This window comes from Symphodus melops (assembly GCF_947650265.1).
Source record: "Symphodus melops genome assembly, chromosome: 21".
Taxonomy (NCBI): Eukaryota; Metazoa; Chordata; class Actinopteri; order Labriformes; family Labridae; genus Symphodus; species Symphodus melops.
In genome coordinates this window covers 2,019,635-2,046,894 of record NC_136711.1, presented here as the reverse complement: position 1 = coordinate 2,046,894, position 27,260 = coordinate 2,019,635, and the positions used below count along the sequence as shown (strand labels likewise).

At 44.8% G+C, this 27,260-nt stretch overlaps 2 protein-coding genes and 1 long non-coding RNA gene across 5 annotated transcripts in view; 2 read left to right on the top strand and 1 right to left on the bottom strand.

Annotated features, from left to right (window-relative positions):
• Positions 1 to 1,000: 1,000 nt before the first annotated feature.
• Positions 1,001 to 27,260, bottom strand: part of acbd4 (acyl-CoA binding domain containing 4) — a 179,971-nt gene continuing 153,711 nt past the window's right edge. Inside the window, exons 1-12 of one of the 3 annotated variants that reach the window (XM_079333577.1) lie at positions 8,937 to 9,020; positions 7,982 to 8,106; positions 7,635 to 7,755; positions 4,988 to 5,072; positions 4,615 to 4,735; positions 4,381 to 4,539; positions 3,596 to 3,693; positions 3,319 to 3,520; positions 2,955 to 3,211; positions 2,761 to 2,820; positions 1,629 to 2,595; positions 1,001 to 1,592 (exon numbers count right to left, since the gene is read on the bottom strand). In XM_079333577.1, the coding sequence (XP_079189703.1) occupies positions 2,467 to 2,595; positions 2,761 to 2,820; positions 2,955 to 3,211; positions 3,319 to 3,520; positions 3,596 to 3,693; positions 4,381 to 4,539; positions 4,615 to 4,735; positions 4,988 to 5,072; positions 7,635 to 7,755; positions 7,982 to 8,072 (1,323 nt within the window). In that variant the 5' untranslated portion in view covers positions 8,073 to 8,106; positions 8,937 to 9,020 and the 3' untranslated portion in view covers positions 1,001 to 1,592; positions 1,629 to 2,466. Of the gene's footprint in view, positions 1,593 to 1,628; positions 2,596 to 2,760; positions 2,821 to 2,954; positions 3,212 to 3,318; positions 3,521 to 3,595; positions 3,694 to 4,380; positions 4,540 to 4,614; positions 4,736 to 4,987; positions 5,073 to 7,634; positions 7,756 to 7,981; positions 8,107 to 8,932; positions 9,021 to 27,260 lie in introns of those variants that run through there. The other 2 variants (XM_079333576.1, XM_079333578.1) reach the window with 2 other exon arrangements.
• Positions 5,317 to 6,968, top strand: LOC306817036. The gene is made up of 2 exons (XR_013777969.1): positions 5,317 to 6,028; positions 6,767 to 6,968. It is a non-coding gene; the product is annotated as an uncharacterized lncRNA (long non-coding RNA).
• On the top strand, positions 10,533 to 25,694 carry plcd3b (phospholipase C, delta 3b). The gene is made up of 16 exons (XM_079333572.1): positions 10,533 to 10,940; positions 12,993 to 13,048; positions 13,161 to 13,272; positions 16,726 to 16,954; positions 17,308 to 17,437; positions 17,603 to 17,828; positions 18,164 to 18,365; positions 19,711 to 19,855; positions 20,497 to 20,649; positions 21,755 to 21,898; positions 21,971 to 22,124; positions 22,211 to 22,327; positions 22,473 to 22,651; positions 22,830 to 22,965; positions 23,532 to 23,681; positions 24,021 to 25,694. Exons 1-16 carry the CDS (start codon positions 10,850 to 10,852, stop codon positions 24,167 to 24,169), a joined length of 2,373 nt encoding a protein of 790 aa, XP_079189698.1. The 5' UTR covers positions 10,533 to 10,849; the 3' UTR covers positions 24,170 to 25,694.

Sequence of the window (27,260 nt, the reverse complement as noted above, 5' to 3'; positions counted from 1 at the left end):
GAGGACAGGAGTACTGACCATCAATCACAGCAGTACAATGCACATTTAACGAACCACATCCCTTCTCTGTCCGGTGCCGGTGCAGATGTCATGATTTAATTACAAGAGTATAGTATTTTATCTACCATTGGTTGATTTTCTTGAGGGACATTGGGCTAGTCCAATGAAATCTTTCAGACCTCTTCGGCCCGCCCCTCCCCTCACCTGAGCAAAGGTTATCAATTAATTTTGCAGTTGACCTCGCGGACCAGAGTTGGAGAGAAGTAGGTGGGAGTAAGTGTGATGTGAAACGGAGAAGAAACAACCAGCGCGGCGCAGAGAAGCGAAGACAAGAAAGGATGAAAAGCCTCCAAGTGGAGGCAGCCAAATGTGCCAGAATCAGTGACATGTTTGCCTTTTTAAGTTAGACTGCGGCAGCAGCACGTGCACAGGTGGACCTGCAGGAGGAGAGACACGTGAGCCAGCAGCTGGGACAGACTGAGGAGTATCTACTGTCAGCCCGGTGAGAAGGAGCCGAAATGTTTGCAGAATTGAAAGGTACGTCTCATGTAGGGAGCGCGGAGGGCGTGTGTGTGCGTGCGTTGTACTGCGCGTGCGCGATAACTTGACCAAGTCATCCACAACAAATCCATGAGTGGTCGGTTTCAAAACACATGAGATCTAAAGTCATGATTGGTTTAAGTTGTCAATCTTGACACAGCACAACAAGCAAACCTATCAGCTGTCTTTACGCAGACAGACAGGTATAGGTTGGCTAATGGAGTGCAATTAATATAAATGGTTTAAGATGTGTGTACTTCACTTTATAGTATCTGGAGAAATTGTAGGTAAAAGTGTTGCAAATGCTGAACATAGGAAATTCATAAAGGATTCATTTTATTCAGTCAGACCTAAAACATGCATAATGATTGTAGCCTATAGAGTTAAGTGCACAACCTGAGAGAGAGAGAGAGAGAGAGAGAGAGAGAGAGAGAGAGATAATGGCACACCGACAATCACACCTGTTCTTCCATCATTTATTGATGATCGTCTCCGTTACACTCGTCACGTCAGTGTCACTTTTGAAAACACTGGAAATCAACAGATGTAAGAAAACAAGCCCACGAGGCAAACGTCGGCTCGACGTCATCTGCTACATCTCGAGTCGCCCCGTGATTTAAAAAGGTGCAGCTTCACTTCAGGCATTTAACAATCATGAAGAAGACTTTCACAGGCGGCTTCATCTTCAGACTTTGAGGGGAAAAAGCTTTTATTTAAAATAATTTTGTTGGCCATATTTTGGTGTCTAAATACCTTCAAGGTACAAAAACTCTTCAGCCGGCAGACGCTGAGACGTATCCTTCCTCGTACCTTCATCCACAGTTTAAAAACACCTGAATTCTCTGTGAATATAAGTCAGAAGAGACGCCGACAAACATTCAGAGATTAAGAACCAGCTGTGAAATATTGCAGTAAAATGACGAGCGCCGTCGTCCGACAAACGGCGGCTCCTCCCAGTTTTAAAGTGACAGTGATGTTTTTTTTAGTGATCATCAGATCTGTGGGTTGACTTCTGTTATTGGAGAGCTCTGAGATGAGGACAGTTCAGGCCCCTACAAAAGGAAGAAAGAAATATATGGTGACATGACACTGGGCCTGATTCACAATGTAAGAGCTGGATTTCAGAAAAGCTGCGTAGAAGACGTCGTCTTGTCAGAGCCCGAAATGTAACAACGATCCCAAATGTAAACAAATAATAATAACAAAACCCAAGTTATTATTTTATGGGGCTGGAAAAATTATTCTCCTCAAAATGCAACACATTTTTACATGTTGGGCAAAAAGTCTTCAGCATTTTGTTACATCGATTATCAGTTATTACATTTTTGGGTTTTGTTATATATATTTTTTTGTAACATTTCGGGGTCGTTGATACATTTCGGTCTCGAACACGTCTGGTCACAAAACGCGCGTAAAGGGTTAAATGCTCCCCTCGCTCCTTTCTATGCAAATAAGCCTCTGTGCAGTTCGGCTCGTTCTCAAACACGGGGGGCTAACGGCTACATTATTGATTGTATTTATTTATTTACAAAGTGGCCAACATCCTTCGAGTTGTTCGCTTTGTGACGCAGACCTTCAGACGGAGCTGATAGTGGGAGCATTAGAGTAATCCGCCCTCGCTTCTCGGTGAATCAGGCCTTAGTGTCTTAGTGTTGAGGCTCTGATGATCAGTGTAAGTACAGGTTTGACAAAGACAATCTCTTGCTGCCGTCAGACTCCACCTGGATGATTTAAATGAGGACCCTCTTGGTAAGAGGGGATTAAAATCCAGATGTGGATCAACTATGCGTCCCCCCCCCTTCCTTCCAGTGAACGCAGAGAGGGAGGATGGCGACTTCCTGTTCATTCTGTTTTGTTTGAATCCTTCCGTACAAATTAAAACTTCTCTCCGTGGGTGGATGGGTGAAAAGTCTTTGTGAGCTCCGTTCATGACGTGATGCGGTTCCTCTTCTGGGCTCTCCTCAGCAGGTAGACCAGACCCTGAGCCACAAACGGCCACACCAGGAAGAGGAGCACGGTCTGACCCGACACGTCAAACGGCCACCACGTCTCCTCCTGAGAGAGAGAGAATGAAACGTCTCGTTATTTAGCCAAGAACAGCCAAACAGCAGTGTCCCTGAACGCCACACAGCCCTACTGCTCGGGCTGTGTGGCGTTCAGGGACGCCTCAGAGAGCTGAGGAGATGGAGAAGTGAACATTGAGCACCCAGAGGATCGTACCTGTTGTTGTGAGTCTGCAGCTGCACACTGCAGGCACGTTCTCCACTCTGAACTCTGGCTCTGTCAAACACAACATAACTTCAGAGCACTGAACACACCTGTAGGAGTCAGAGTATATTCTAGATGTTTTCATCCTCTCCAGTGGTGCCACATGAGGAGCCGAGTCAGAGAACAGTTCTGAGATGTGAGCTCACGTGTGTTGCGGCGAGCCTCTCCACCACCTCCAGGCGCTCCATCACGCTCCTCATGTCCTCTCTGAGCCGCCGTAGGGCGAGGACGATCTGCTGCTGCAGGTGGGCGTCATGCAGCCTCTCTGCAGCGGACTCTGAGCCGTCGCCGCCTCCTCGCCCAGCCCCTCCTCCTCCTCCTCCTCCTCCTCCTCCAACACCACCACCACCTCCTCCTCCGCTGCCTGGTGCTCCCCGTCTGGGACTGCCCTGAGGAACACCGCCTGCAGAACATCAGCAGCAGTTTAAACGCAGACCGTAAGCAGGTTTTAAAGATCTGATTTGAATAAATCAAGCGTCATCGTGAAGCTGCACGATGTCACGTATTTACGTTCTCTCCAGTTGTGGTACGAGGGGTCCCGTCCGGCGTCTCGACTCCTCCTGTTCTGACCCGGACCTTTCCCGTCGTCCGCCCCCTCTCCACCCTGACCTGCTCCGACCTGTCTGACCTCCAGACGACCTTCCAGCTGAAGCGCGGGGGACTCGGAGGACACGTGTCCGTTGTGGAAACCGTTTGACTTGGCGGCTGGAATCTGTGTGCAGACATGAGCTTCACGTTAGACTCTGTGCAGTTATGACATCGACTCAGAGAAGTCTGCCAGTTTCACCTTGATGTCGCTGATTTGCTCGACTGAATCCACAGAGTCACAGAAGATCTCGCTCTCCGAGTCGCTCGTCAACACCAAACCCTCTGACACGCCCGAGTCTGCAGGAACACAACGACACGTTTGTTCACATTTTAACAGAACATATAAATCATACGACATGACACCGGGCTGTTTAAGAGATCTCCGTACTTTTTAAAGGAGACGCCACAGAACTAAAGACGAGCCAGCAGCTACGCTTTAAATCTTTTCCTTGGAGATCGAAGGTCAACAGGACTCTGAACATTTTTCACAATGTTTCAAAATAATACTTAAAAAAACTCTCAGATCTAAAGTGTCTCATCACACAGTGTTCCTGATCATCATGACAAAACACGCAATAAAGACTTTTAACATCTTCAACGGCTCAAATAAACATGCAGAGAATCTTTATAGTTGGTAATACATTTTCCTTCAACAGCAAATCTGTACGAACATTGATAACTGTTTGTTTGGGGGGGGGGGGTTCCAAAGTCTCAAGACCTGTGTTTATATTAAACACGTTTGATTTTATTGTCACGCCAGGACGAGAAAATGGCCACATTAAAACAGCTTGTACTGTAAAAACAGAAAAGCGGAGATCACGGAGGACGACACGACTTTAGAACAACTCGTGTCATTTCATCCAGACTTTAGAAATGTGTCTGTGACTTTGATCACTTGAAATGTCGTTTGGTGTGAGGTCAGCGTCAGGATCTAAACTGAACTCAGGTGCAGAGAATTGGTCTGTTCGAGTCGACCTAACTTACCGTTGGGGATGATGTGAGCCGTGAGGTCTACGACCTCGGACAGGTTGAAGTCTGGATCTGCAGCCTCTGGAGGAGAAGAGTCCTCTGCAGGCGCAGCGTGCTCCTCTTCCTCCTCCTTCATCTGTGCAGGACGGCCAGAGTCCTCCCTGCCTTCAAGACCTGCAAGAGAGAGAGAGACAACTTTACAGTGAGCCCGGTCTGCTTCCAGGCGGAGCCTCCCCCCGGGTCACGCACCTTCTTTGAGCGTGAGCAGAGACTGTGGAGGCCGCGGCATGTCGTCGATCACCAGGTAGAGAGGCTCGAAGTGGTGGAGAAGAGAGGCGGTCTTCTCGTTCATGGGCATGGTGTCGATGACCTGCAGAGTCAGTGGAAACATTTATTGATCCCTGGATTACAGCTCTCTGTTCATCTGAGCATCTTTTAAATGGTTCATGTCAAACTTAATGTTTCTGTGTTACATAAAAACTTTTTTAAAAAAGAGCTAAAAAAAGCCGGCATGAAGCAAACAGAAGTTCTAACAGTGGACAGAGTTGGATCAGGTTAAATCAATACAAACGCAGCCATTCAGCATATCGTGAACTTTAAATGAAAGCGAAGCAGCCGTCACCTCCTGAGCTACTTTCTTCATCTCGTCCACGTAAGCTGCCATGGCGCCCTCACTGCTCATCTCTCCCAGGCTGCTCCAGGCATCCCTAACACACACACACACACACACACACACACACACACACACACACACACACACACACACACACACACACACACACACACACACACACACACACACACACACACACACACACACACACACACACACACACACACACACACACACACACACACACACACACACACGTATTATAAAGATCAACAACGTGAGGAAAATGCTGTAACACTGACGCTCAGCTGTGTACTGTGAGGTGAAATCAGACTGTTACGGCTGTATGTTCCCTGTGCTGTTTTGTTCCCTTTCTATTTTTCTCCTGCACAGGTGTGGCCACTGATTGTCCAACGAGGCTCACCTGGATTCAGTGCTTAAAAGGCTTGTGCTGGCTTCAGCAGGCAGAAGACTTTTGGGGATGGGACTGCTGTGGGTGTCTGTCAGGGATTGTTTGTTGTGTTTTGTCACATTAGTCTAAGTTGATCATTGTTATCATTTAGTTTGTATAATTGTAATAAATCCCTTTATTTGACTTGATTAGTGTGTTTTAATGGGTCAATTTGTGGGTTCTTGTTAGCCCCATAGGGCCGCCTGATGGTGGGGCGTAACAATTGGGGGCTCGTCCGGGAAATTGATAACGTCCATGAGGTGAAGTTGTGTTTTGGTGTAAATTGTTGAGTTTTCTTCAGTCATTTTGTGCTTCCTGGTGAGTATTAGTTCAGTATAGTACCTTGAGTGCATTGAAAATGTTGTAAGTGATCTCCCTGGTTAGTGAGGGAGTGGGCCAGGTGGGGTGTTCAGTCCTTCCAACGGTCCACTATTTGTTGTTTTGCTTTTTTATTTTTGGAGGTAATCCTGGGTGGAGACCTGTTCTCTGTTGGGGGTAGGCGTGTCGGACCTTTCAGTAATGTCTGGAAGTCTGACGTTTGTCTTTAAAGTCGCCTCGAGCCCGGCAAGCCTCTGAAGAAAGTCAGGTTTTAGTTCTAGGTTCCAGGTGAGATTACTTTTTCTTTTTACCGCACTCAGGGGGGCTCGCTAACTTTGCTTGCTGATGGGAAAGTTTGTACATGTTGTGAGTTTGTGTCGCTGCATTAAGTGCGTCGGTGTAACTTTTGTGACATTTCATTGGTAACTGCACTCCACTTTCGTTTGGGCCATTTTGAAGTTGCTACTTGTGAGTGCAACATTATTGTAGTGGGTCTACAGGGGGGCCATTTTGTGTGGTGGTGTTGCAGTCAATATTTTGTCATGTGTTACTTTTCGTGTACTTTGTTTCACCTCATGGTGGTAGCTAATTTGCACGTGGGAGTGGCACCCACTGATTGGCTATACCATTGTAGTTGATGCTTAACTTTTTAAACGGTTAAGTGTTTTAGATGGCCCTTTTGTGTTCACTGTGTTTCACTATCGACCCGTGTTAACACTTTCGTCCGTAGTAGTCCCATGTTTCTTCTTTGTAACATAATTGCACATATTTTGTGAATTCTGTTTTTGAGCTGTGCAATTGATTGCTGAATAGCTTTAGTATGTAACACCCATTTTATAATTTTAATGTGTAAATTTATTTGCACAATGCACTGTAATTCAATGAATAAATGTTTAAGATTGATGGTATTTTAAATGGTTTTAATAACCAATTATTTATTCATTGTTTTAAGGGTGGGGGGGTTACGGCTGTATGTTCCCTGTGCTGTTTTGTTCCCTTTCTATTTTTCTCCTGCACAGGTGTGGCCACTGATTGTCCAACGAGGCTCACCTGGATTCAGTGCTTAAAAGGCTTGTGCTGGCTTCAGCAGGCAGAAGACTTTTGGGGATGGGACTGCTGTGGGTGTCTGTCAGGGATTGTTTGTTGTGTTTTGTCACATTAGTCTAAGTTGATCATTGTTATCATTTAGTTTGTATAATTGTAATAAATCCCTTTATTTGACTTGGTTAGTGTGTTTTAATGGGTCAATTTGTGGGTTCTTGTTAGCCCCATAGGGCCGCCTGATGGTGGGGCGTAACAAGACTTCTTTGCAACATTTATCGTCCCAAGTTATTTTTTTTCTGGTAGATTTTTGGAGGCTTTTTTTAAAAAACTCTACAGCAAAGGAAAGCTGAAGAGGAACATGAAATGTTGGGGATGACACGCAGCAAAGTGTCCTGGTTTTGACAAGTAAATCCTCTGTGCTGCATGCGACATAGCTGCGAGGCTGTCTTTAAGTTTGTGTGCATTGTGGCACATGGCTGAGTTCTTGTCATTTTAATATAGATGAGTAACACAGATATTACACAAATCCTTGAGTGTAAAACTGGCTGTGAACTTGCCTGCTGTGTAAATAGAGCACATTTTTAAAGAAGAGGAAAGTGCTGCACCGTTGACTTCAGACCGGGTTTCTGTGTGTCAACATGTGAACCTGAGACGCAGTTTGAGCTTACACAACAGGCTGAATGAAACCTTTAGTAGTGTGTGTGAGATAAAGCCTTCAGTCACTGACCTGCAGAGAGACCTCACTGAGGAAGACGCAAACATGTAGCACACACGTGACACAGTTCCTACTATATCGGCCAAATGTTGGTTAGAATAGTATTAAACACACACACACAAACAGACCATTTGTAGCGGCCCACAGGGTCCCAGAAGCCGGGTCGAGCTACTGTACAGGGTCCACACACGGCCTGCTTGTACAGACTGTAGAAACGCAGCATCACCTCATAAGATGGTCTGTAGGACCCTGCAGGATCACACACACACACACACACACACACACACACACACACACACACACACACACACACACACACACACACACACACACACACACACACACACACACACACACACACACACACACACACACACACACACACACACACACACACACACACACACGCCAAACCATGACCCAGGTGTACATGTATATGGTTGTTTGTTTGTTGAGAGTGAAAAAAGTGAGGTACCATTTTTGGGGAGGTTATGGATGACATCGACAGCAGCCTGGAAGCGTCTCTGATGATCAACCACGGACTCAGCCTCCGCCAGGACCGGCATGACCCTCAGACTTAGGTGACAAGTGCAGGGGGCTCTGAGGTGACAAAACACAGGAAGAGTCACAGAGTCCAATCAGCACCAGAGACTGCTTCATCCATGCTCAAAGGGAAAGAAGGGATTTCTGCTTCAGCGGCCCCCTCTGGGTCTGCAGGATTAATAAATCACTGCACAGATCAGCTGACTGCTGTTTGATCGCCGCTCGCTGTCACACTGAAAGAAGACTTTTGTTCCAAAATGTGTAGAATTGACTTCCACAACTTCTAAAAAAAAACGGTTTTCTCCTGAACAGACAGAGACATGTCCTCTACCCCCACCCCTTTCAAAATATACATTTAGACTTTTAGTCTTTATTCCTGATTATAACACAAAAAAAACCCAAAATGTTCCATATTTTGATACTACTTAACGACACAATCTCTGGTTTGCATTGACTGACAGGCCCCGTCCACAGGACCGGCTAAGCTCCTGACAGACAGGCCAGGTGAGTCCTCCACAGACAATATCATGAACGCTCTGAGGAGCACTCGTGTGTGTGTGTAAATGTTCCACTGAATAAATAATGAATACTTTAAAGATAATGTAAAGATAAGAATCAAACTTCACACTCTGGATCATAATATTACAGATTTTAGCTGTCAGTAATGTCAGTCAATTGACTTACTAACAGAGTTATGAACCCCGGTGTGAGTTAGCTTAGCAGCAGTTAGCTTAACCGGTCCGGACACTTTACACTTCCGGCTCGACGCAAACACCCGACAAACAGGAGACCACGAGGCGACGTAGACCACCTCGGGTCCTGGTCTGGTCTGGTCTGGGGGGGGGGGCTTACTCTGACGGTAACGTGTATTTATCTGCTGTACCTACCTCAGCTGGGGCTGCCCTGTCGTCTACGACCACTCCGAGAGTTCTGACAGATGACTTCCGTGTCGAATGACGTCACACGCATTTGACGTGTTTGACGGGGCATTTAAAGTGACAGGCGCCCTAAATAACAATCGGTCTATTAATTACAGTGTACTGATAAACTTTAATAAACACGTGTTTTATTATCTTATTTTGACATCGCTTAAGACAGATTAATACTGAATGTATTTTTTGTATATCAGAAACAAGTTTATCCCAAAGTAGTATTAGTAGCTGTTCTCCTATTGTCAGTTAACTTAAAGGAAGAATGTGTGACTTTTTGATCCAGTAGATGTCGCCCTTGAACTCTAGCATTTAACCCAAACAAAACAAACACACCTCCAATCCTCAACTTCACACATAGAGATAACATATTTTCTGAACTGAATATAAACACTTTACTGAACAGAAAACACAGGGGCCCTGGAGAACTGTAAAAAGTGACCCAGAGGGTTACGTGTCTCTTCAAACATTTCCAGGGACCACATGTTCCTCTGAGATCATTTTGTGCTTAGAGAACATTTACAACACAATCTGTGCATTTTTCAGCACCTTTAACTAAAATATGTATTTAAACAGAACAACATCTGATAATGATCTGATCGTTTCATATAGTTCTTTGCTGAATTTTGAGATTGTTTTTTGTGTATTTTATCTTTTTTCTTGGTCTTTGCAAATATTTTGTCTTTATCTAATATTGAGCTAAACGTGGAAGAAAAACAATTAATGGTATCCTTAAAACTAGTCGAAACATGTTTATATGCTTGTTTCTTCACTTTGATGATCGCTTTCTCTGATTTGATTTGATTTCTGTGGTTTTATTCTCACCAGGTCACACAGGGAATTTCATTACGAGACTTTAGACGCATCAAGAAACACCTGGAGCCCTCAAATCCAGGGAACACCTGCAGCTCGTGGATTACAGGAAACACGCATTATGTTCACATTACACACAGCAGCATTGACCCACTTAAAGATGACAGCAGGCTCTGTGAGGAGATCTAACACTTTGAATATGTCGGTGTGTTGATCGCTTGGACAGTTTTGTATAATTAAAGATCAGCAGCTGAAGTAGAGGACTGTTATAGTCCACACTGGACACATGCGCGTCTCTCTCCTGTCTCTCTAATCTCTTTAAAATCCGTTTGAAGACAAGCTGCCAGAAACAAACAAGAACTTGTCCGGAAGAGAAAGTTCCCTTCAAAATAAAAGCATGACAATAAACGAAAGACTCAAAGGAAATATCTGCAGACCTCCAGTTGACCAGGAATATCTGCTACGATTTAGTTGCTAATTAACGTGTGTGTGTGTGTGTGTCAAAAGTTAGATAATCAACTTTTTTGGCAATAGCCATCTTTGGGCTTTAAAACGTTTCTTCAGAAACCAAAGGGTGACGTCACTGAGACTACGTCCATGTTTTATACAGTCTATATGATAATAGCTTGTCTAGGAGTGTCTGAATGTAAGAGTAATACGTTTCTACAGCATCGAATACATCTTGTTATCAAAGGATCAACAGTACAGAAACAATAAAATATTGTTATGATTTAAAAATTCTTTTGCATTTTTTAACCTGATGTCGTTAGGCTCTAAGCAACTTTTATTTTGAAAGTGGCATCAGGAAGTCCTTGAGAGTTGTGGTTGTTGACGCATGTCTGCGGCTCAGCGTTCATAAATCTCAGTGACATCAGCAGGGTGAAGGCTGGCCCGTGTTTTCCTCCTCCAGGATAAAACCACTATGAGGAGCGCACTCTCACGCCGTCCTCCTGCAGGAGCTCCAAGCAGCTGATCCTCCGCACCTCCTCATCTCCTGCCTGAGACACGACGCGGGATCCGGACACAGGGAGGCAGAGAGAGGGGGGAGTCTGAGCGTCATGCTGGGACACGGGAAGAAAGGAGCCCCGGTGCGTCAGAACGGAGCCGGGACGTCCGAGTCCAAGGCCATCGACCCCCTGAGGAATCTGGGTGAGTGTTTGTGTCAGAGAGCTGGGTCAGACATCACGTGATCAAAGATTCATTTGACTCCTGTGATAGTAACAGTGTTACACATGATGTGTCGGCTGAACCGTTATCTCTCCGCCCATCCTCACGGCTGCAACCAGGAGATATTAAAGCTCCAGTGAGGACGTCTGTGGCGGGTTTTGAAACTGAAAGAAATATTGATGTCTGTTCATGACATGTAAGAGTAAAACAGGTATAGGCACAACATCGGTGTTTAAAATGAGTTATCAGGACAACCCTACCACATTGATTCTGTTGAGCACAGACATGCAGCTCGAGTTAGTTAAACTATCAGTCAGTCAAAGAGTTTCACCACAATCATTCACAGGCTCACTACACAAACACACTCCTGCTGCTGCAGCCTTAAACTCCTCATTTACAGTAAGTCACACAAGGGAGTGTGTGTGTGTGTGTGTGTGTGTGTGTGTGTGTGTGCGTGTGTGTGTTTAGTGACCCAGCCCTTTCCAAATCACAGAGCTGCTTCAGATTCAGACCGTGCGTGCTGCTTCCTCAGGGTCCAGCAGACCTCGCGGCGCTCTGACAGATTCACTTTCGAGGTGAAAATTGTTCTTCTGCTTGTAAACGCAGTTAAAGGTCGATACGAACTCAGGGTTTGGTGTCTTGGACATGTGACTCCAGGAGCTGGGGTTCAAACCCTCTACCTTTCTGTTCAGAGACGACCCACTCTACCACTGAGCCACAGGCGCCCTCGTTAGCGGACACATGAGATAACTGACAGACCACATACCAGGACTCTCAGAGCAGGGTCTGAGATAAGACTGCTGGAGCTTCACTGGCAGAGAGTTTCAACATATAACACATGTCAGGGGTCATAGGTCACAGGGTGGTCACACACGGGACTCATAAGTCCTTGAATTTCCCTCGGGATCAATAAAGTATCTATCTATCTATCTATCCATCTATCTATCTATCTATCTATCTATCTATCTATCTATCTATCTATCTATCTATCTATCTATCTATCTATCTATCTATCTGTGCTGTAGTTTTAAACTCAATGAGTAATCCTGTTTGATAAGTTTGATTCCTGGGATCTATAAACATATTGATGATGAGTTAGCAGCTCGTTGTTCTGGATGTTTTTGATTTTCATTAGATCAGCTGTTTTTGATCTCAATAATCACTGTTAACTATCTGCTTATTAGCATGCTTGTTATTAGCATACTGGCTGCTTATTGGTCATTACTGAACACTTATTTGTACTTTATTCAACATGCCCAGAGTCTGAAGCTAACAAATCATAAACTAAGAGTTTAACTGCTTATTGAACATTAATTATGATCTTAATATTTTTTTACTTCTACCGAGAGGCCAAACTAAGAAAAGCACAGCAGCCAGTATGCTACGAGCTAGCATGCTAAAAGGATCTTTAAAATGTAATTTCGACTGTAAACTTGTCCTTTTTTAAAAAGCTTTTTGATACTTTTTGACAACACTGCTTGCCACACAGAAACTTCACATCCTTCACATGAACCAGCGTGCATCAGGAGATCTGCTCAGACTCCGAGCTGAACACCCGTCGATCATATTTTTTAATCTAACGAAAAGGTTTCAAAACGAGCCGGAGCACTCTGTTAATTGAAATTTCAACTTTTGCTCCTCTGCTTCAGCTCTCTCTCTCCCTCTCTCTCTCTCTGTCTCTCTCTCTCTCTCTCTCCCTCTCTCTCTCTCTGTCTCTCTCTCTCTCTCTCTCTCTCTCCCTCTCTCTCTCTCTGTCTCTCTCTCTCTCTCTCTCTGTGTAGACTGTATGCGGTCCACACCTTTTCCTCTCTAACCACACCCAGCTGCCTCGTACAGAGAGGAGCTGTGGTCCAGCTCATGTATATATACACCCATCCTAATTACGACTATGCTCTGCTTCCCCCCCCTCCCTTTTCTCTGCTCCCTCGCCGCCTCGTTTCAGTGCCACAGAGTTCACATCAGCTGTTAACCTCCTGAACAGACGTTACATTTGTCTTTCTTCAACAATGGGTTGTGTCTGGTTTTTTTTTCTAGGTGTGCAGGATGACGACGATGTGAAGCGGATGATGCAGGGCTCCAGCATGGTGAAGGTAAAGCACCTTATGAACAGAGTTGTTGACTCAGCACTTTATCGCTCAAATCTTCATCTTCAGCACTTCTTTGAAAATAGAAATAAACAGATTTCTTTTTTCACATCTAAAGGTCCGTTCACCTCGATGGCAGAAAAGACGGACTCTGAAGCTTCTGGAAGACGGAGTCACTGTGTGGTGTCAGTCCCACAAAACCTCCAGCCGAGCCAAGGAGCTGCAGTCCTGTAAGATTTAATGTTTCACTGCGCCGGCTGTGACTTCTGTTTACTTTGACTTGAATGGTTTAAATCTTTGAGGAAAGCTGACGGCAGGATCAACCACGCAACCACGCAACAACGTGGTGACGGCGAGGGGAGATATTAGATATTTTACTAAACAATCTTTACACAAATATTATGGAAACAAAAAAAACATCATGCGACTCTTTAGCTCGAGGCAAAAACATCTGATAAATTAAGCGATAAACCAAAGATGTGAGGAAAAATCCACGAGTTAAAAAGCTTCTGCACACCTAATAAAACATAATTATGCAATTTATAATTAATATTTGCTAAAGTTTGTTAAATTTCTGAGTATTTCTCTTGAGCACAAGTCGAAGTGAGTCCACAAAGAGCTGCCTGCCCTGAACCTACTCTCATCGTTCCACCCTTCTCCCGATGGTGGTGAAGCACTTTAATCTTGTTTAACACAAACATCAATAAACACCAGAAGAAGACGTGGAAAGAAATCCTGTCATCTTCTGTCACATCTCGGTCCAAAAAAGAGTATAATGACAAAGGAGCAAAAGTCACAATCTGTGCGAAACGTGACACAGAAATGAGAAATGAGTGACCGTGACCTTCGCTGACCTGTCTCTTATTTAGGAAGGTTATTTTGCTTCACCATGCCGGTGACAGCAGACGTAGCCTCGAGCGGCGTAGCCTCGAGCGGAGGTGAGAAGCACGCTGGTGAAGCAAGCCTCACATTTCTGACATCCGAACGTCAAATTTAAATCATCCATGTGGGAGTTTTCAGAAGGAGGTTTGAGTCACAGAGGAGAAACAAAAAAAACACCAGAATTAAAACTTCAGCTTCAGATTTTGTTTAGGTTGGAAGATGCCGTAACACACACACACACACACACACACACACACACACACACACTCCTGCACACTAAACACACTCTGTGCCACAGCAGGTTTGTGGCAGTTAAAGGCCTTGTACTGTACTTAGATGCTAACCTCGCGGTCCAGTCTTATGGTAACTATACAGCACCAAACCACAAGTTCAGGGCCGCCTCCCACCGCCATGTACTGTCCTATAATCTCTCTTGTTTGAACTACAGCAGGACCGGCTGCCGTGTTCGGCTGAAAATAGATGAGCTCTATAATCAGGGAGTCGTGTGTCTGATAGTGGAGGAGAGGGAGACGGGCTGTGTGAGCGAGTGTCTCTCTGACCGGGGTAGAAAGTGGCACTTAGGGACGCAGAAATAGATCCATGTTTCGTCTCACACGCCCTGTCAGAGCTCAAAGGAAACGTCTGCTCGTTTCTAATTATCTCACTCAGAGGGTTCTCAACCTCGGGGCGCGTCCCCTGCAGAGGCCATCAAAGGGTTTCCAAAACTTATTTTAAGTTTTCCTGGTTTGAATGTGTGCGTGACGGCCCGTATGGATTCACTTAGAAAGTTCCCGTTCTGTTGCTCCAGACTTTGAGTCAGAAACTGTAAATGTCTGTTATTTCAATTAATGATATCATCCAAAAGTAACAAAAAAAAAAACCTCCAGCTCTTCTGTCACTTTTAAGTTTATGAAAAGCTGAAACAAAACCACTTCATGATGTTCGTCTGTTAAAGTCTATTGTCCTGCTTCTTCTTCACACAATGAGAGTAAACAACGACTTGTGCAGCTGAGATTTTCCTCACAGGATCACAGATTCTGCCCGGAAGATTAAAACTGCAGCAAACAAGATTTAAAAAAAAAAAAAAAAAAAGTCTTCCTCTTGGACGCTCTGTGATATTCAACATCATCAGCAGATGATGCTAACTCTTGTAGCGTAGCTCCATGGCCTGAAGTGAAGCTTCATTTGGTTGAGTCAAACCTCTCAGACAGTTCGCTGTACGTTGGGATTATTAATGTCCACCTGTGGAAATAAGCGTCCGGCTGTGCTGGATAAATAAACAGGCAGAAAATGAAACACAAACTTCTCTGTTTCAGAGGGAAACACACACTTGATTTATGTGTGTTTATTTCACAAACAGGCGGCCCACCTCTTCGTCAAACCGTCTAAATTTAGGAGGATTTTAATCAACAGTGCAGCGCTGTCATCAATATAATGAGTTTCTAAGCCAGCGCTGGCAGAGTGTCCGAACAAACATACAGTACAAACTGCTTCATTTCATATTTAGGAATTAAAAACAAACATCTTCAGTCTTGTAGCTGTCTTTGACCAAGCTGTGTACCCGGCTGTGTTTGTGTGTGTGTGTGTGCAGAGGAAATAAACTCTAACATAGCAGTGCATAGTTTTACATAATGCAGCTTCATGTAGCTGGAAGAGAAGAAGTCTAATAAATATTTACCCAGAAAAACTGAAAAGTCTTCAGAATAAGAAACTTATTATTCGAGAGAACGTAAATGAATGGAGGCAGTTTTATCGAGGACGCTGATTAAATATTTATTCATAAATGAAACTTTTATTAGCTTAAAAGACACTGAACAGAGGCCTTTATTTTGAAAAGTATTACAAAGACCAAACGTCCTTCGGTTCTACAACATGAGACAAGAAGAGGTGCTGAAAAGTGAAGCCGGGGAAAAAGTGGGGAAAACTGCAGTTCCTCGAGTGTCCACTTGAGGCAGGTTGCAAAAGGCCAAAAAATTGTCAATAAATCTCATATTCAAAGTTGAGTTTTTACAGCAGAACTAAACATGTTTACAGCCTCAATTTGATCTCAGCAGCTCACTCATCTCTTGGTTTACGTGTTTTGAGACTAACTCATTTTGATTTTGTTAAAGAGTTAATCACAGATTTCCATATTTTCAGATTAGACTCACAAGCATCAGCTCCAGCTCGTTGTCTGTTGTTTAAAAATGGCAGAAAGCTTGTTTGAGTTTGTCCAAAAGTCAAAACGGCTTCAAAAGTCTGTTTTCAGAAACTGATGGGTGACGTCACCGAGACGACATCCATGTTTTTTTTACACTCTGGGGTTTGTTTTGTTGTGTGTGATCACAGACTATAAAAACATGGACGTAGTCACAGTGATGTCACCCAGTGGTTTCTAAAGAGGCGTTTTGAAACCCAACGAGTTTAGAGTCGCCATATTGGAAAATATCTCAACCTGACTTCCTATCCATCTAAAGACAGATGAAGATTTAACGCTGAGGTGGACATTAAGCCACCGGGAGTCTACATGTCATCGAAACCCCGCCCCCAATGATGCAAATGTATGAACAACTTTCACACTTAATTTAATCAAAACCAGTTTATAACCCCCCCCCCCCCCCCCCCCCCCTTACAGTGAGCACAGATAAAGGAGCTGTTGATAACAAACATGAAGGCAGCTTCCAGTGGACACTTGAGGAACTGCAGCTTTTTGGTTTTGCTTTTTGGTTTTATTCGTTTGATGTCATTCTGTGTTTTGAAACATGTTGTGATTTTTTTTTTTTTTTTTTTTAAATAAAACTTAGATTTTCTCTCTCCCCCAGTCTCTGTCATGGACGTGGAGTGTGTTCGTGAGGGTTGTCAGTCGGAGACACTGCGGCCGATGCTTGGCTCGGTACCTGAGGGTCGGTGTTTGACCGTGGTCTTCAAAGGTGCCCGAAAGAGCCTGGATCTGCTCTGTCAGAGCCCGGAGGAGGCTCAGCAGTGGGCCCGCGGCATCCGCACGCTCCAGGGGAGGGTGGAGAACATGACCCAGAAGGAGAAACTCAACCAATATCCTGACAGCTGGAAGACCAGTATAACTGTTGTTTTATCTTTCTCATTTAAATCTGGAATCATTTTAAAGATTATTTTTATATTCTTTAATCAGCAGTGTGTCCAGACATTTTTCATTTGTGGCCTCGATTTATGACAGAGGTGGAAATGTAAAGCTTTCTACTCAATATGTCAGATCGGTTTATAAAGTGCAGAAACTGTCCAATTGTCTCTAGTTTTTTTTTTTGCCTTTTAAGATTGAGCCAAAGGCTTCAAGTGAAATGAGCTCGTTAGCTTAAACTTCTGCATCGTAACAAACAGTCAGCATGTGGATACATCAAACTGTGTTCCTTGACTTTTAATTGTGTCACCTGGATTCATGCGTACCTGAGCCGGGCCGACCAGAACCACGATGACAAGATGAGCTATGAAGAAGTCCAAACACTGCTGCAGATGATCAATATTGACCTGAGTGACCAGTATGCACGCAACCTCTTCCAGGTAGCGCGCGCACACACACACACACACACACACACGCACGCACGCACGCACGCACGCACGCACGCACGCACGCACGCACACACACACACACACACACACACACACACACACACACACACAGAATAATTCCACCTTGACAGACGACTCTCTGTGTCCCTCTGACAGAAATGTGACAAATCAGCCGACGGTCGTCTGGATCACAAAGAGATCGAGGTTTTCTGCAGGGAGTTGTTGCGGAGGCCGGAGCTGGACGCCGTATTTATCCGTTACTCTGCGAACGGCTGCGTGCTCTCCACTGTGGACCTGAGAGATTTCTTCAAAGACCAGGGCGAGGACGCTTCAGTCACGCATGCGCAGAGCGTCATCCTCACCTACGAGCTCAACGAGTGGGGTAAAGCACTAAGTTACAATATTTGTTGAAAAGATACACCTGTGCTAAATATGCTAGTCACCTATGCTAGAGCACGGGGGTGGCGCCGTGCCCAAGGGCACGTCGGACATGTTGCTGCAGGAGCTGGGTTGGTCATCTCCAGACCAGACGGTCCTGCAGCCACATGTCACGTGTCCCTGAGCCTCTTTGCACAGCATCTGCAAGCATCAGTGTGTGAATGTGATGTAAGTGTGACCTGCGGTTTAAAAGTGCATTTACCATTTTAGCATGGTTCATTCAAATTAGCATTTAGTTTAAAAAGCCATTTAAAAACACACTCTTTTTCCTCCCACTAGCCCAGAAAAACCAGTTCATGACCCCCAATGGTTTCACCATGTACATGCTGTCTAAGGAGAACTGTGTGTTCAACCCGGACCATGCCCGCGTTTACCAGGACATGACACAGCCGCTTTCACACTACTTCATCTCGTCCTCACACAACACCTACCTCACCAAGGATCAGCTGACCGGGGACAGCAGCACAGAGCCGTACATCAGGTGAGCATGACGAGTCCCAAACACACACCTGCACCTCTTTCGCTTTACCTGAAAGAAAGTGTCTTTATGGACGCATGTTTCTAATAAGCTCCAGCAGCAGAAAGCTGCTCAAACTAGGATCAATGTTGGAGATGCTTTTGAAACATGGAGAGAGGTTAGAACGCAGAAAGCTTTACAGACCCATGCAGAGCTGGCTAAACACTGAAGCTACAGTGACCACCACATGCAGAGCTGGCTAAACACTGAAGCTACAGTGTCCACCACATGTTGAGCTGGCTAAACACTGAAGCTACAGTGTCCACCACATGCAGAGCTGGCTAAACACTGAAGCTACAGTGTCCACCACATGCAGAGCTGGCTAAACACTGAAGCTACAGTGTCCACCACATGCAGAGCTGGCTAAACACTGAAGCTACAGTGTCCACCACATGTTGAGCTGGCTAAACACTGAAGCTACAGTGTCCACCACATGCAGAACTGGCTAAACACTGAAGCTACAGTGTCTACCACATGTTGAGCTGGCTAAACACTGAAGCTACAGTGACCACCACATGCAGAGCTGGCTAAACACTGAAGCTACAGTGTCCACCACATGTTGAGCTGGCTAAACACTGAAGCTACAGTGTCCACCACATGCAGAGCTGGCTAAACACTGAAGCTACAGTGTCCATCACATGCAGAGCTGGCTAAACACTGAAGCTACAGACCCATGCAGAGCTGGCTAAACACTGAAGCTACAGTGTCCACCACATGCAGAGCTGGCTAAACACTGAAGCTACAGTGTCCACCGCATGCAGAGCTGGCTAAACACTGAAGCTACAGTGTCCACCACATGCAGAGCTGGCTAAACACTGAAGCTACAGTGTCCAGCACATGGCCTGTACTCTCTTTAAACACCAGCAGGGGGCAACACTAAAGGATGAGTCATTCAGCTTCTCCACTTTCATGCAGATGTTTGCTAATTAAGATGAATAAACTGTCAAAATGATGTTAGGAAATAGCTCATGGGTGGCCTGATGAATATCTATATGGACATTTTCCTGCATTAAACCAAGGTTGGAATATGATTGGTCGGCCTACAGTCGAAAAGCAGAACCTAAAACCCTTCTCCAGGCTTTGCATTCAAATGTTTAAAGAGATTATCTTCATTTTTTCGTTAGCACTGGGAGCTGTGAGGCCAGAACGTCTTCTCTGGGGAATAGTTTCAGCTTGAAATATTTAGTACAGGATGCACGCTGTTGACAGGCTCATGGTCCGTGGACACTTTCCAACATAAACAAACACTCGGCCTAAATGACACTTATACTCAGTGAGTCATCTCTGATTCGGGTTTTTTTTCCATCAGAGCTCTGAAACATGGCTGCCGCTGTGTGGAGCTGGACTGCTGGGACGGAGACAAAGGGGAGCCGGTCATCTACCACGGACACACGCTCACCTCCAAAGTGCCCTTTGTCGAGGTTCTCGAGACCATCAACGAGTACGCTTTTAAAGTGAGTGCAGCACTTTCACTAATCCTCAACAGAACACAGAGACACTGGAGCGGCTGTCAATCACCTGGTAGAGTCAGGTGTTCGTTAATCGAAAGGTCGTGGGTTCGATCCCCAGCTCCTGCAGCGACATGTGCACATCTCTTTGGGCGAGACAGTTGACCACAGATTGCTTCTTCGTCTGCGGTGCATAAATGTGAATGAATGAACACAGATCCTCCTGCATGGTCTGTAGATTCAAATGAGATTAAAACCTTTTTTTTTCAATCACATCAGGTCACGTTCAGCCTGTGACAGATGTGACCTTCACCTGTGCTCATGACCCGCCTCAGCACGCTGTATAATCACGCTGTGTACAGGAAGCAGCCTCCTTTTGTACATGATCTTGCTGCTTTTAAAAAACACATTTTATTGTTGGTGTTAAACAATCCGAGTGTGAAATGTTGGCGGTTCAGCTGCGATGCTTTGGTGCACGTGCTGCTAAGAGTTTAATATGCTAATATGGAGTCAGCACATGCTACAGGATGATGACATTTCTAAATGACCAAAAGCACCATCTCACTGTATGTTTATGACAGAACTAATTCCCAAACAGACGTTTTTCCTGATTCTCTTTGTCTTTGCACCGTGGTTCCTGTCTGCAGGCCTCTCCGTACCCCGTCATCCTGTCTCTGGAGAACCACTGCTCCGTGGAGCAGCAGACGGTGATGGCCCGACACCTGCGCTCCATCCTGGGAGACAAACTGCTCACGAAGCCCCTGAGCGGTCTGGACCCTCACGAGCTGCCCTCTCCAGAGGTGAGGAGACTTCTTCTCTGTGACACGATCAAAAGTGGCGTCACACGAGACTTGAACCGGGACACGCAGGAGATTATTCCCACGTGTCCTGAAACCTCAGTCAGTGTTTAATTTCCTGAATAGATAAGATTAAAAAACGCTGACGTGATTAGATCATGGCGTCTGATGGACATTCAGAGTTTGTTTGGTCTTTAGCAGATTTCACTCTCCAGCTGGATGTGAGGACGATTCATCATCAGAAAATATGTAGAGAAGCAATCACGCTGTTTGTTCTGGACCATCTGCTCCTCTCTGTCCCACTTCCCCCCCGTGTCCAGAATATCCCAACGTGTGTTTCATCCGTGTCTACTCGTGAAGTTTGCACTAAAAACCTCCAGGAACCTTTACAGCCGTGTTTCTGCCTCTAAACACAGAGTTTTACATAAACCGATCTGAAGACGGATTCTAACGTTCTGATTTAGTTCCCGAGAGTGACGTGAAGGGAAGGAAGGCAAAATCCTCATTTAAACACTCAGACAATATGAGTACCTTTATTTAAGGAGAAAAAATGACCAAAAAGCATAAAGACATTTTAACCAGGAAGCTTCTTCCTGGAGTCTGCTGAGAGCATCGAAAATACTGTTGCCAGAAAATACTGTTGCCAGATTTAATATATGTTATGAATTATTCTTTATTTAACCGTTTTCCCAAAAGGAGACTCAGCAGCACAAACACAAAGTTACAGACGGAGACACAAAAAATGATAATGTTACAAAAACACTAACGTGATGAAGGAGCACTGACGGGCAGAAACTCACAGCGGTGCTCAAACACAGGCGAGGACGATCAAGAGGACCAGAACTACAAAATAAAACAGGAAACACTTCAAACCAAAACTGGAAAAGATTTAAAGAAACAAAGAATAAAAACAAAAAGAAAAAGAAAACTTAAACATGAACATTTAGATGATCGCTGCTTTAAGGTTTATTCTATCTGTAAACTGAGGCTGAGGTCGACCTTTGACCTTCATTAAAACTATAATTATACTTGAAGTGTGTTGTCGTTGTTGCTCGTGTGTGACTCGTTGATGTTTAGTTCGTGTGTTATGTGCTGCTCGTGTGCGCAGGCTCTGAAGGGGAAAATCCTGGTGAAGGGGAAAAAGGAAGGCAGCGTGGAGGAGGGAGGAGACAGCTCTTCAGACCTGAGCTCCTCAGACGAGGAGGCGAGCCGCTCTGAAGGCAAAGCCAAGACCAAGAAAGCGGAGCAGAAGGTGAGACCTTTACGTCAGAAGCTTACAAGCTGCTTCTAAATGTGCTCGTGTAACGGTGTTGTCTTCTTTCAGCCGGGTGTGTCTAAGCTGAGTCCAGAGCTGTCCGAGCTGGTGGTGTACACCCGCAGTGTCTCCTTCAAAGGCTTCGATCAAGCAGCCAAAAACCCCTCCACGGAAATGTCCTCTTTCTCCGAGAGTGAAGCACTCAGGCACGTCAAGGACTCAGGTATGATCTCACCTCGCTTCCTTTAAGAGAAACACACAAGTCTCCCTTCATATGTCACCGGACTGACGAACAGGCCTTCCCTTTAGGGATGCAATTTGTGCGTCACAACAGCCACCAGCTGAGCAGGATCTACCCGTCAGGCCAGCGCCTCCAGTCCTCAAACTACAACCCTCAGGAGATGTGGAACGGAGGCTGTCAGATCGGTGAGAAGAAGGGAAAAGCTGTTTCCTATAGGATCACATTACTAGTCTTTTCCTCCTCCGTCCCTCTTTTGGGTCTCCATTCCAACGTTCCCTCAGAAGCATCATGAAAACAGCGCCGAGTGCTTGACTGTTGTGTTTTCTCCAGTCGCGTTGAATTTCCAGACGCCTGGCGAGCAGATGGACTTAAACCACGGCCGCTTCCTGCAGAACGGTCAGTGCGGCTTCACCCTGAAGCCTCCCTTCATGTGCCGGCCCGACTCCACCTTCAGCCCCGAGAATGTCGGCGGCGGTCCTGGTCACAGACCCCTGCTGCTCACTGTCAAGGTGAGACTGTGCGTGAATGTTTAAACTCTCCTCCTCTTCCACCTCCTCCTCCACCTCCTTCTCCTCCACCTCCTCCTCCTCCTCCTCCTCCTCCACCTCCTCCTCCTCCTCGATCAGAAGGATTCGTCACTTCTTTCTCTTCTTCAAACACCGCTCTGTTGTTTTTTCGTTTCTCCAGGTGATTTCAGCTCAACAGCTGCCCAAACCAGAATGGGACAAGCCCAGCTCCATCGTGGACCCTCATGTGTGGGTGGAGATACACGGAGCAAACATTGACAACGATAAGAAGAAAACTCCTCACGTTGACAACAACGGTAAACACCGACTGTACTTACTCACGGCCTGTGTCCACCTGATGAGTGCCAGCTTCTTCTTTTAGTCCGCCTGAAGAAAGACGCAGAGCCCATCATCCCTTTCTCCAGTGTTCTGCCTCTTTTGTGCAGCCGCTCTGAGAGCTTCTCGTAGAGTGTGTTAAATGTTTCAAATGTGCACCATTCACGTCACCGCTCATTTTTTAAAAATATGACGATCCTCTTGTTTTTTCCCCTGTGGATGGAGGCGTGTACTCTCACCATCCTCGCTGTGTGTGATCAGCCTCTCAGCCTGATGTTAGGCTGAGACAGCGTTTTCCTTTCGACAGGTTTCCAAAGGTCCCTGCAGTAAGAGACGGGTGCAGTCTTTGTCCAGTCATGTTTACAGTCGGAGTCTTTGGTTGTAAACAACAACAAAAAAGTCGACTTCATTATTGAACAGAAACGCTGCAAATCTACACACAACAAAAAATACAATTGAAAATGCGTTAAAAAAAAGAGAAGCCTCTGAGACAGAACTGTTGTGAATAATTCTTGCCTTTAAGTGTTTTTTTTTTTTGGGGTTTCAGGCTTTAACCCGCGGTGGGACTGCACCTTTAACTTTACCGTCCACGCCCCTGACCTGGCTCTGGTTCGCTTCATGGTCGAGGACCACGACTACACCTCAAGCAATGACTTCCTGGGACAATTCACCCTGCCTTTCACGAGTCTCCGTACAGGTAAGGATCTGAGACCGTACATACAAATTTCCTCTCGTTGGTCGCTGAGTCAGTGCAGCGGAGATCGCCTGTAAGAGCTGAGTCATCACGCAGCTTTAGCTAACAAAAACACACGGCAAAGATCTGTCAGGTTGGTGCAGTCAGCGGCAGACTGGATTCTTCAGGCAAACACGAGGAAAGTTCACTAACTCTTACATTTGTGTTTGTTACGTTTCCTCTCCGTCCTGTTGATCCCTGCTAATATATGATAAAGACTGTAATAACAGGGATTATGTTACTTTTTTTGACCTGACACCTGACCTGACACCTGACACCTGACTTTTTTTTCTATCTTTGCAGGTTACCGTCATGTCCGACTTCTCAAGCTCGACGGCTCCAGCCTTTCGCCGGCGTCGATCTTCGTCCACATCAAGGTCTCCCCGTGTCAGAGCAGTCCGTCAAAATCAGCTGCTAAATCGCCGGCCAAGTCGTCGACAAAGAAACCCTGACCTCGTCCGTCGCCATGGCAACGTGACGGGATGGGAGCCAGCCAGAAGATCCCGACGAGTAGCTGCTGGAGAATAAAACACTTCACGATGGCAACCTTGAAAATGTTGCAGCTTTACCCTCGACTGGTCTCTACGTCTTCGAAGAAGATTGTGATGATAGAAAACTGACCGATGTGTTTTTAATGTTTGAATGATAGAAAACAGCAGAGTGTAAAATTCTGACTCTGCTGCGATTTAGATCGTCCTCGGTGCAGCTTCAAAATGGAGTTTAAAAACAAAACCTGCTGCTGAACAAAAAGAAGAGGAGGGTTGTGGTGACTGAAGCACCCCTGATCAACCAATCAGCTTCCTTCAGGGTTAAAATGTAGCCTAAAAGTAACCTATTTAAAGAGATATGGCTAAAATAATCCCTCCTGTTTCTTAAAATCAAGCTGATAGTTATTTTCAAATAACTTACAACACATTTTTTTTTCCATTTTGGTGAAACCACAGAGGAGCAACTGAACCGAAACACAAATAAATAAACACAGGATATTTTTAAATGGGCTTTTTTCCCCTTTACAGCCCAACCAATGCAGCGTCCTCTTCTAACTCACCGCCGAGGTGTCAATAGGGCGTCAGTCATTCAGTCCACAGGCCACCGACCTTTGACCCCTGACACAACTGTGGTGTTACAAACTGTAGAGACGCTAAGAAACGAACTCTACTTAAAACTCCTCCTCGATGCTAATTCTGTTAGCGATCGCTTGTGTAATATCCATCATGTGAAGAAAATAGAAATGTCCCCCTTCGCTGTGTATCTGTATATGAATGAGGCGTGACCACATTTGTTCTCTTATCCCTCCATTTTGATACTTTTATTTTTTTAACTTAAATGTTATCGTAGTAGTTTATAGGTTTGCCAAATAGTCTAGAAATGCCTGCTGCGATATGAATCAACCAATACGTTCAAAGGTAGGTGAAGTTTTGTAGCATTTTAACAATCTGACTTTGTACTTTGTATGCTTGTAAATGACCTTAAAGAGATACGCTGGAAGCATTCAGAGAAGAAGATGCTTGTGGAAAGTGGATCTAAATCAAAGCGTTCATTGTTGTAACAATCTTTATGGTCAGGAGGATTTTTGTGATATGTTGAAATCTGTGAAAAGGCCAGTGATTGATCCTTTCTGAGACCTGTTCTACACACTTCTATTCTACGTTTTTTAAACTGAGGTTTTCCTCCTTAAAAAATAAGTCAACAACGATGTCCTTGACATGCAAACGATTTCTAACCATTCCTCTGCAATGGTTGTTTTATTATTTGTAAATTCAGTTTAAAGAGAGTACAGGCCGTGTGGTGGACACTGTAGCTTCAGTGTTTAGCCAGCTCTGCATGTGGTGGACACTGTAGCTTCAGTGTTTAGCCAGCTCTGCATGTGGTGGACACTGTAGCTTCAGTGTTTAGCCAGCTCTGCATGTGGTGGACACTGTAGCTTCAGTGTTTAGCCAGCTCTGCATGTGATGGACACTGTAGCTTCAGTGTTTAGCCAGCTCTGCATGTGGTGGACACTGTAGCTTCAGTGTTTAGCCAGCTCTGCATGGGTCTGTAAAGCTTTCTGCATTCTAACCTCTCTCCATGTTTCAAAAGCATCTCCAACACTGATCCTAGTTTCAGCATGTTTGAGTTGTCGGCCCAGGTCACAGAGAGCTTTATGAAGCAGCAGTGACCTCCGGCGTCCAATCAGGCGTCTCTCCTCGTCCACATAGTGGGAAGGTAACAAAATGATCAGTGAGTGGTTTCAAACATGGACTGTATAAAATATGGACGTCACCCACTGGTTACTGATCAGGTATTTTGAAGCCCAGTATTGGTGGTCGACAATTTAAAAAAATACAAATACAAATTGAAAGTCCCTGTTGTTGCTTTTAAGACGAACCACACGTGGACAGACTGTTTTATTTAGCTTCATCTTTGAAGGATTTTGTGTTTAGATGTGCGTGAACAGCGACTGTGACACATGACACAGATTTAGTTACTGTCAGTGTTTGAACATGTTTGTATGTTCGGTATCACTCTGAGTCATGCTCCTGTTTCATACAGCGTAGTTTTTTTTTAAACATTGTTATTGTATGTTCACACATTACAAGAAGAACTATGACGTTTTAGAAGACGACCTCACTGCTAATGTCATGACTTGAAAGATATTTGCTGAGCAGATTTAGAGTTTGTGTTATATTTTACTGATAAATGCACGAAACAATCAAACAGCCTGAGATAATGTTTGGTTTCATTAAAAAGCTGTTAAAGGTTTTAACTTCATCTGCTGTGCCATTTATGGCAAAAGAATTACCCAGAAGATTTTTTGTAGAATTTGTGCAAAATTTTAGATTTTAGATTTAGTGCCAAAAACCGTGAACAAACCGAGCCATGTTTCCAACAACAAGGTGTTTTTGACCAAACAGTTCTCGGGACCTTTTGAAGAGGAACTGTTCGCTAGAGAGTTCCCTGAGAATACACCGCAGGTCACCTCTTCTCCATCTGCACCGCCATGGTGTCTACTCTGAAGCAGGAGCTAAAAAGGTTCCTCTAAACGGGAGTGTAGGAACTAAAATAGTCCAGAGTTCCTGCGATGCAGAATCACCAAAAAAAGAGGGCCGGTTCCAACAGTTCTTAGAACTATGAGAAAGTTCCTGCGGTCTGAAAACCCCAAATAATGCACTTAAACACATCAGGGACGGTCCCTGTAAGAACTCTGACTATTCATGTTTTAAGGACAAACGTTGTGTTTTTAGTTTTTTATTGTATTGAAGGGAACAGAAACTTTTACTGTGCAGACCCAAAACTGACTGTCAATTATTTATGACTTCTGAATCAGGTTACTGTTTGCTTTTGTGCTGCTAGCTGTACTGTAGTTAACCTGATGTATTTATTGAAGCAGGTAATATATGCACTATGGTAGAATAGCAATGCAATAAAAATATTCTTATAAAAGTGAACGAGCCTCATAGTGAGTTTGTATCTGAATAATTAACTGTAACCTGGGAAACCAGATGTGTAAATCTGCGTCTGATCTGTGAGTTTTTTAAAATTTTTTAAAAATCTATTCATAAT

Excerpts from the sequence above, each read along its gene's own strand:
- plcd3b (XM_079333572.1), top strand. The coding sequence starts at position 10,850 with ATGCTGGGACACGGGAAGAAAGGAGCCCCGGTGCGTCAGAACGGAGCC. Across the intron at positions 13,049-13,160 it reads AGGGCTCCAGCATGGTGAAG|GTCCGTTCACCTCGATGGCA; the intron begins GTAAAGCACCTT and ends TCACATCTAAAG. Across the intron at positions 13,273-16,725 it reads AGCCAAGGAGCTGCAGTCCT|TCTCTGTCATGGACGTGGAG; the intron begins GTAAGATTTAAT and ends TCTCTCCCCCAG.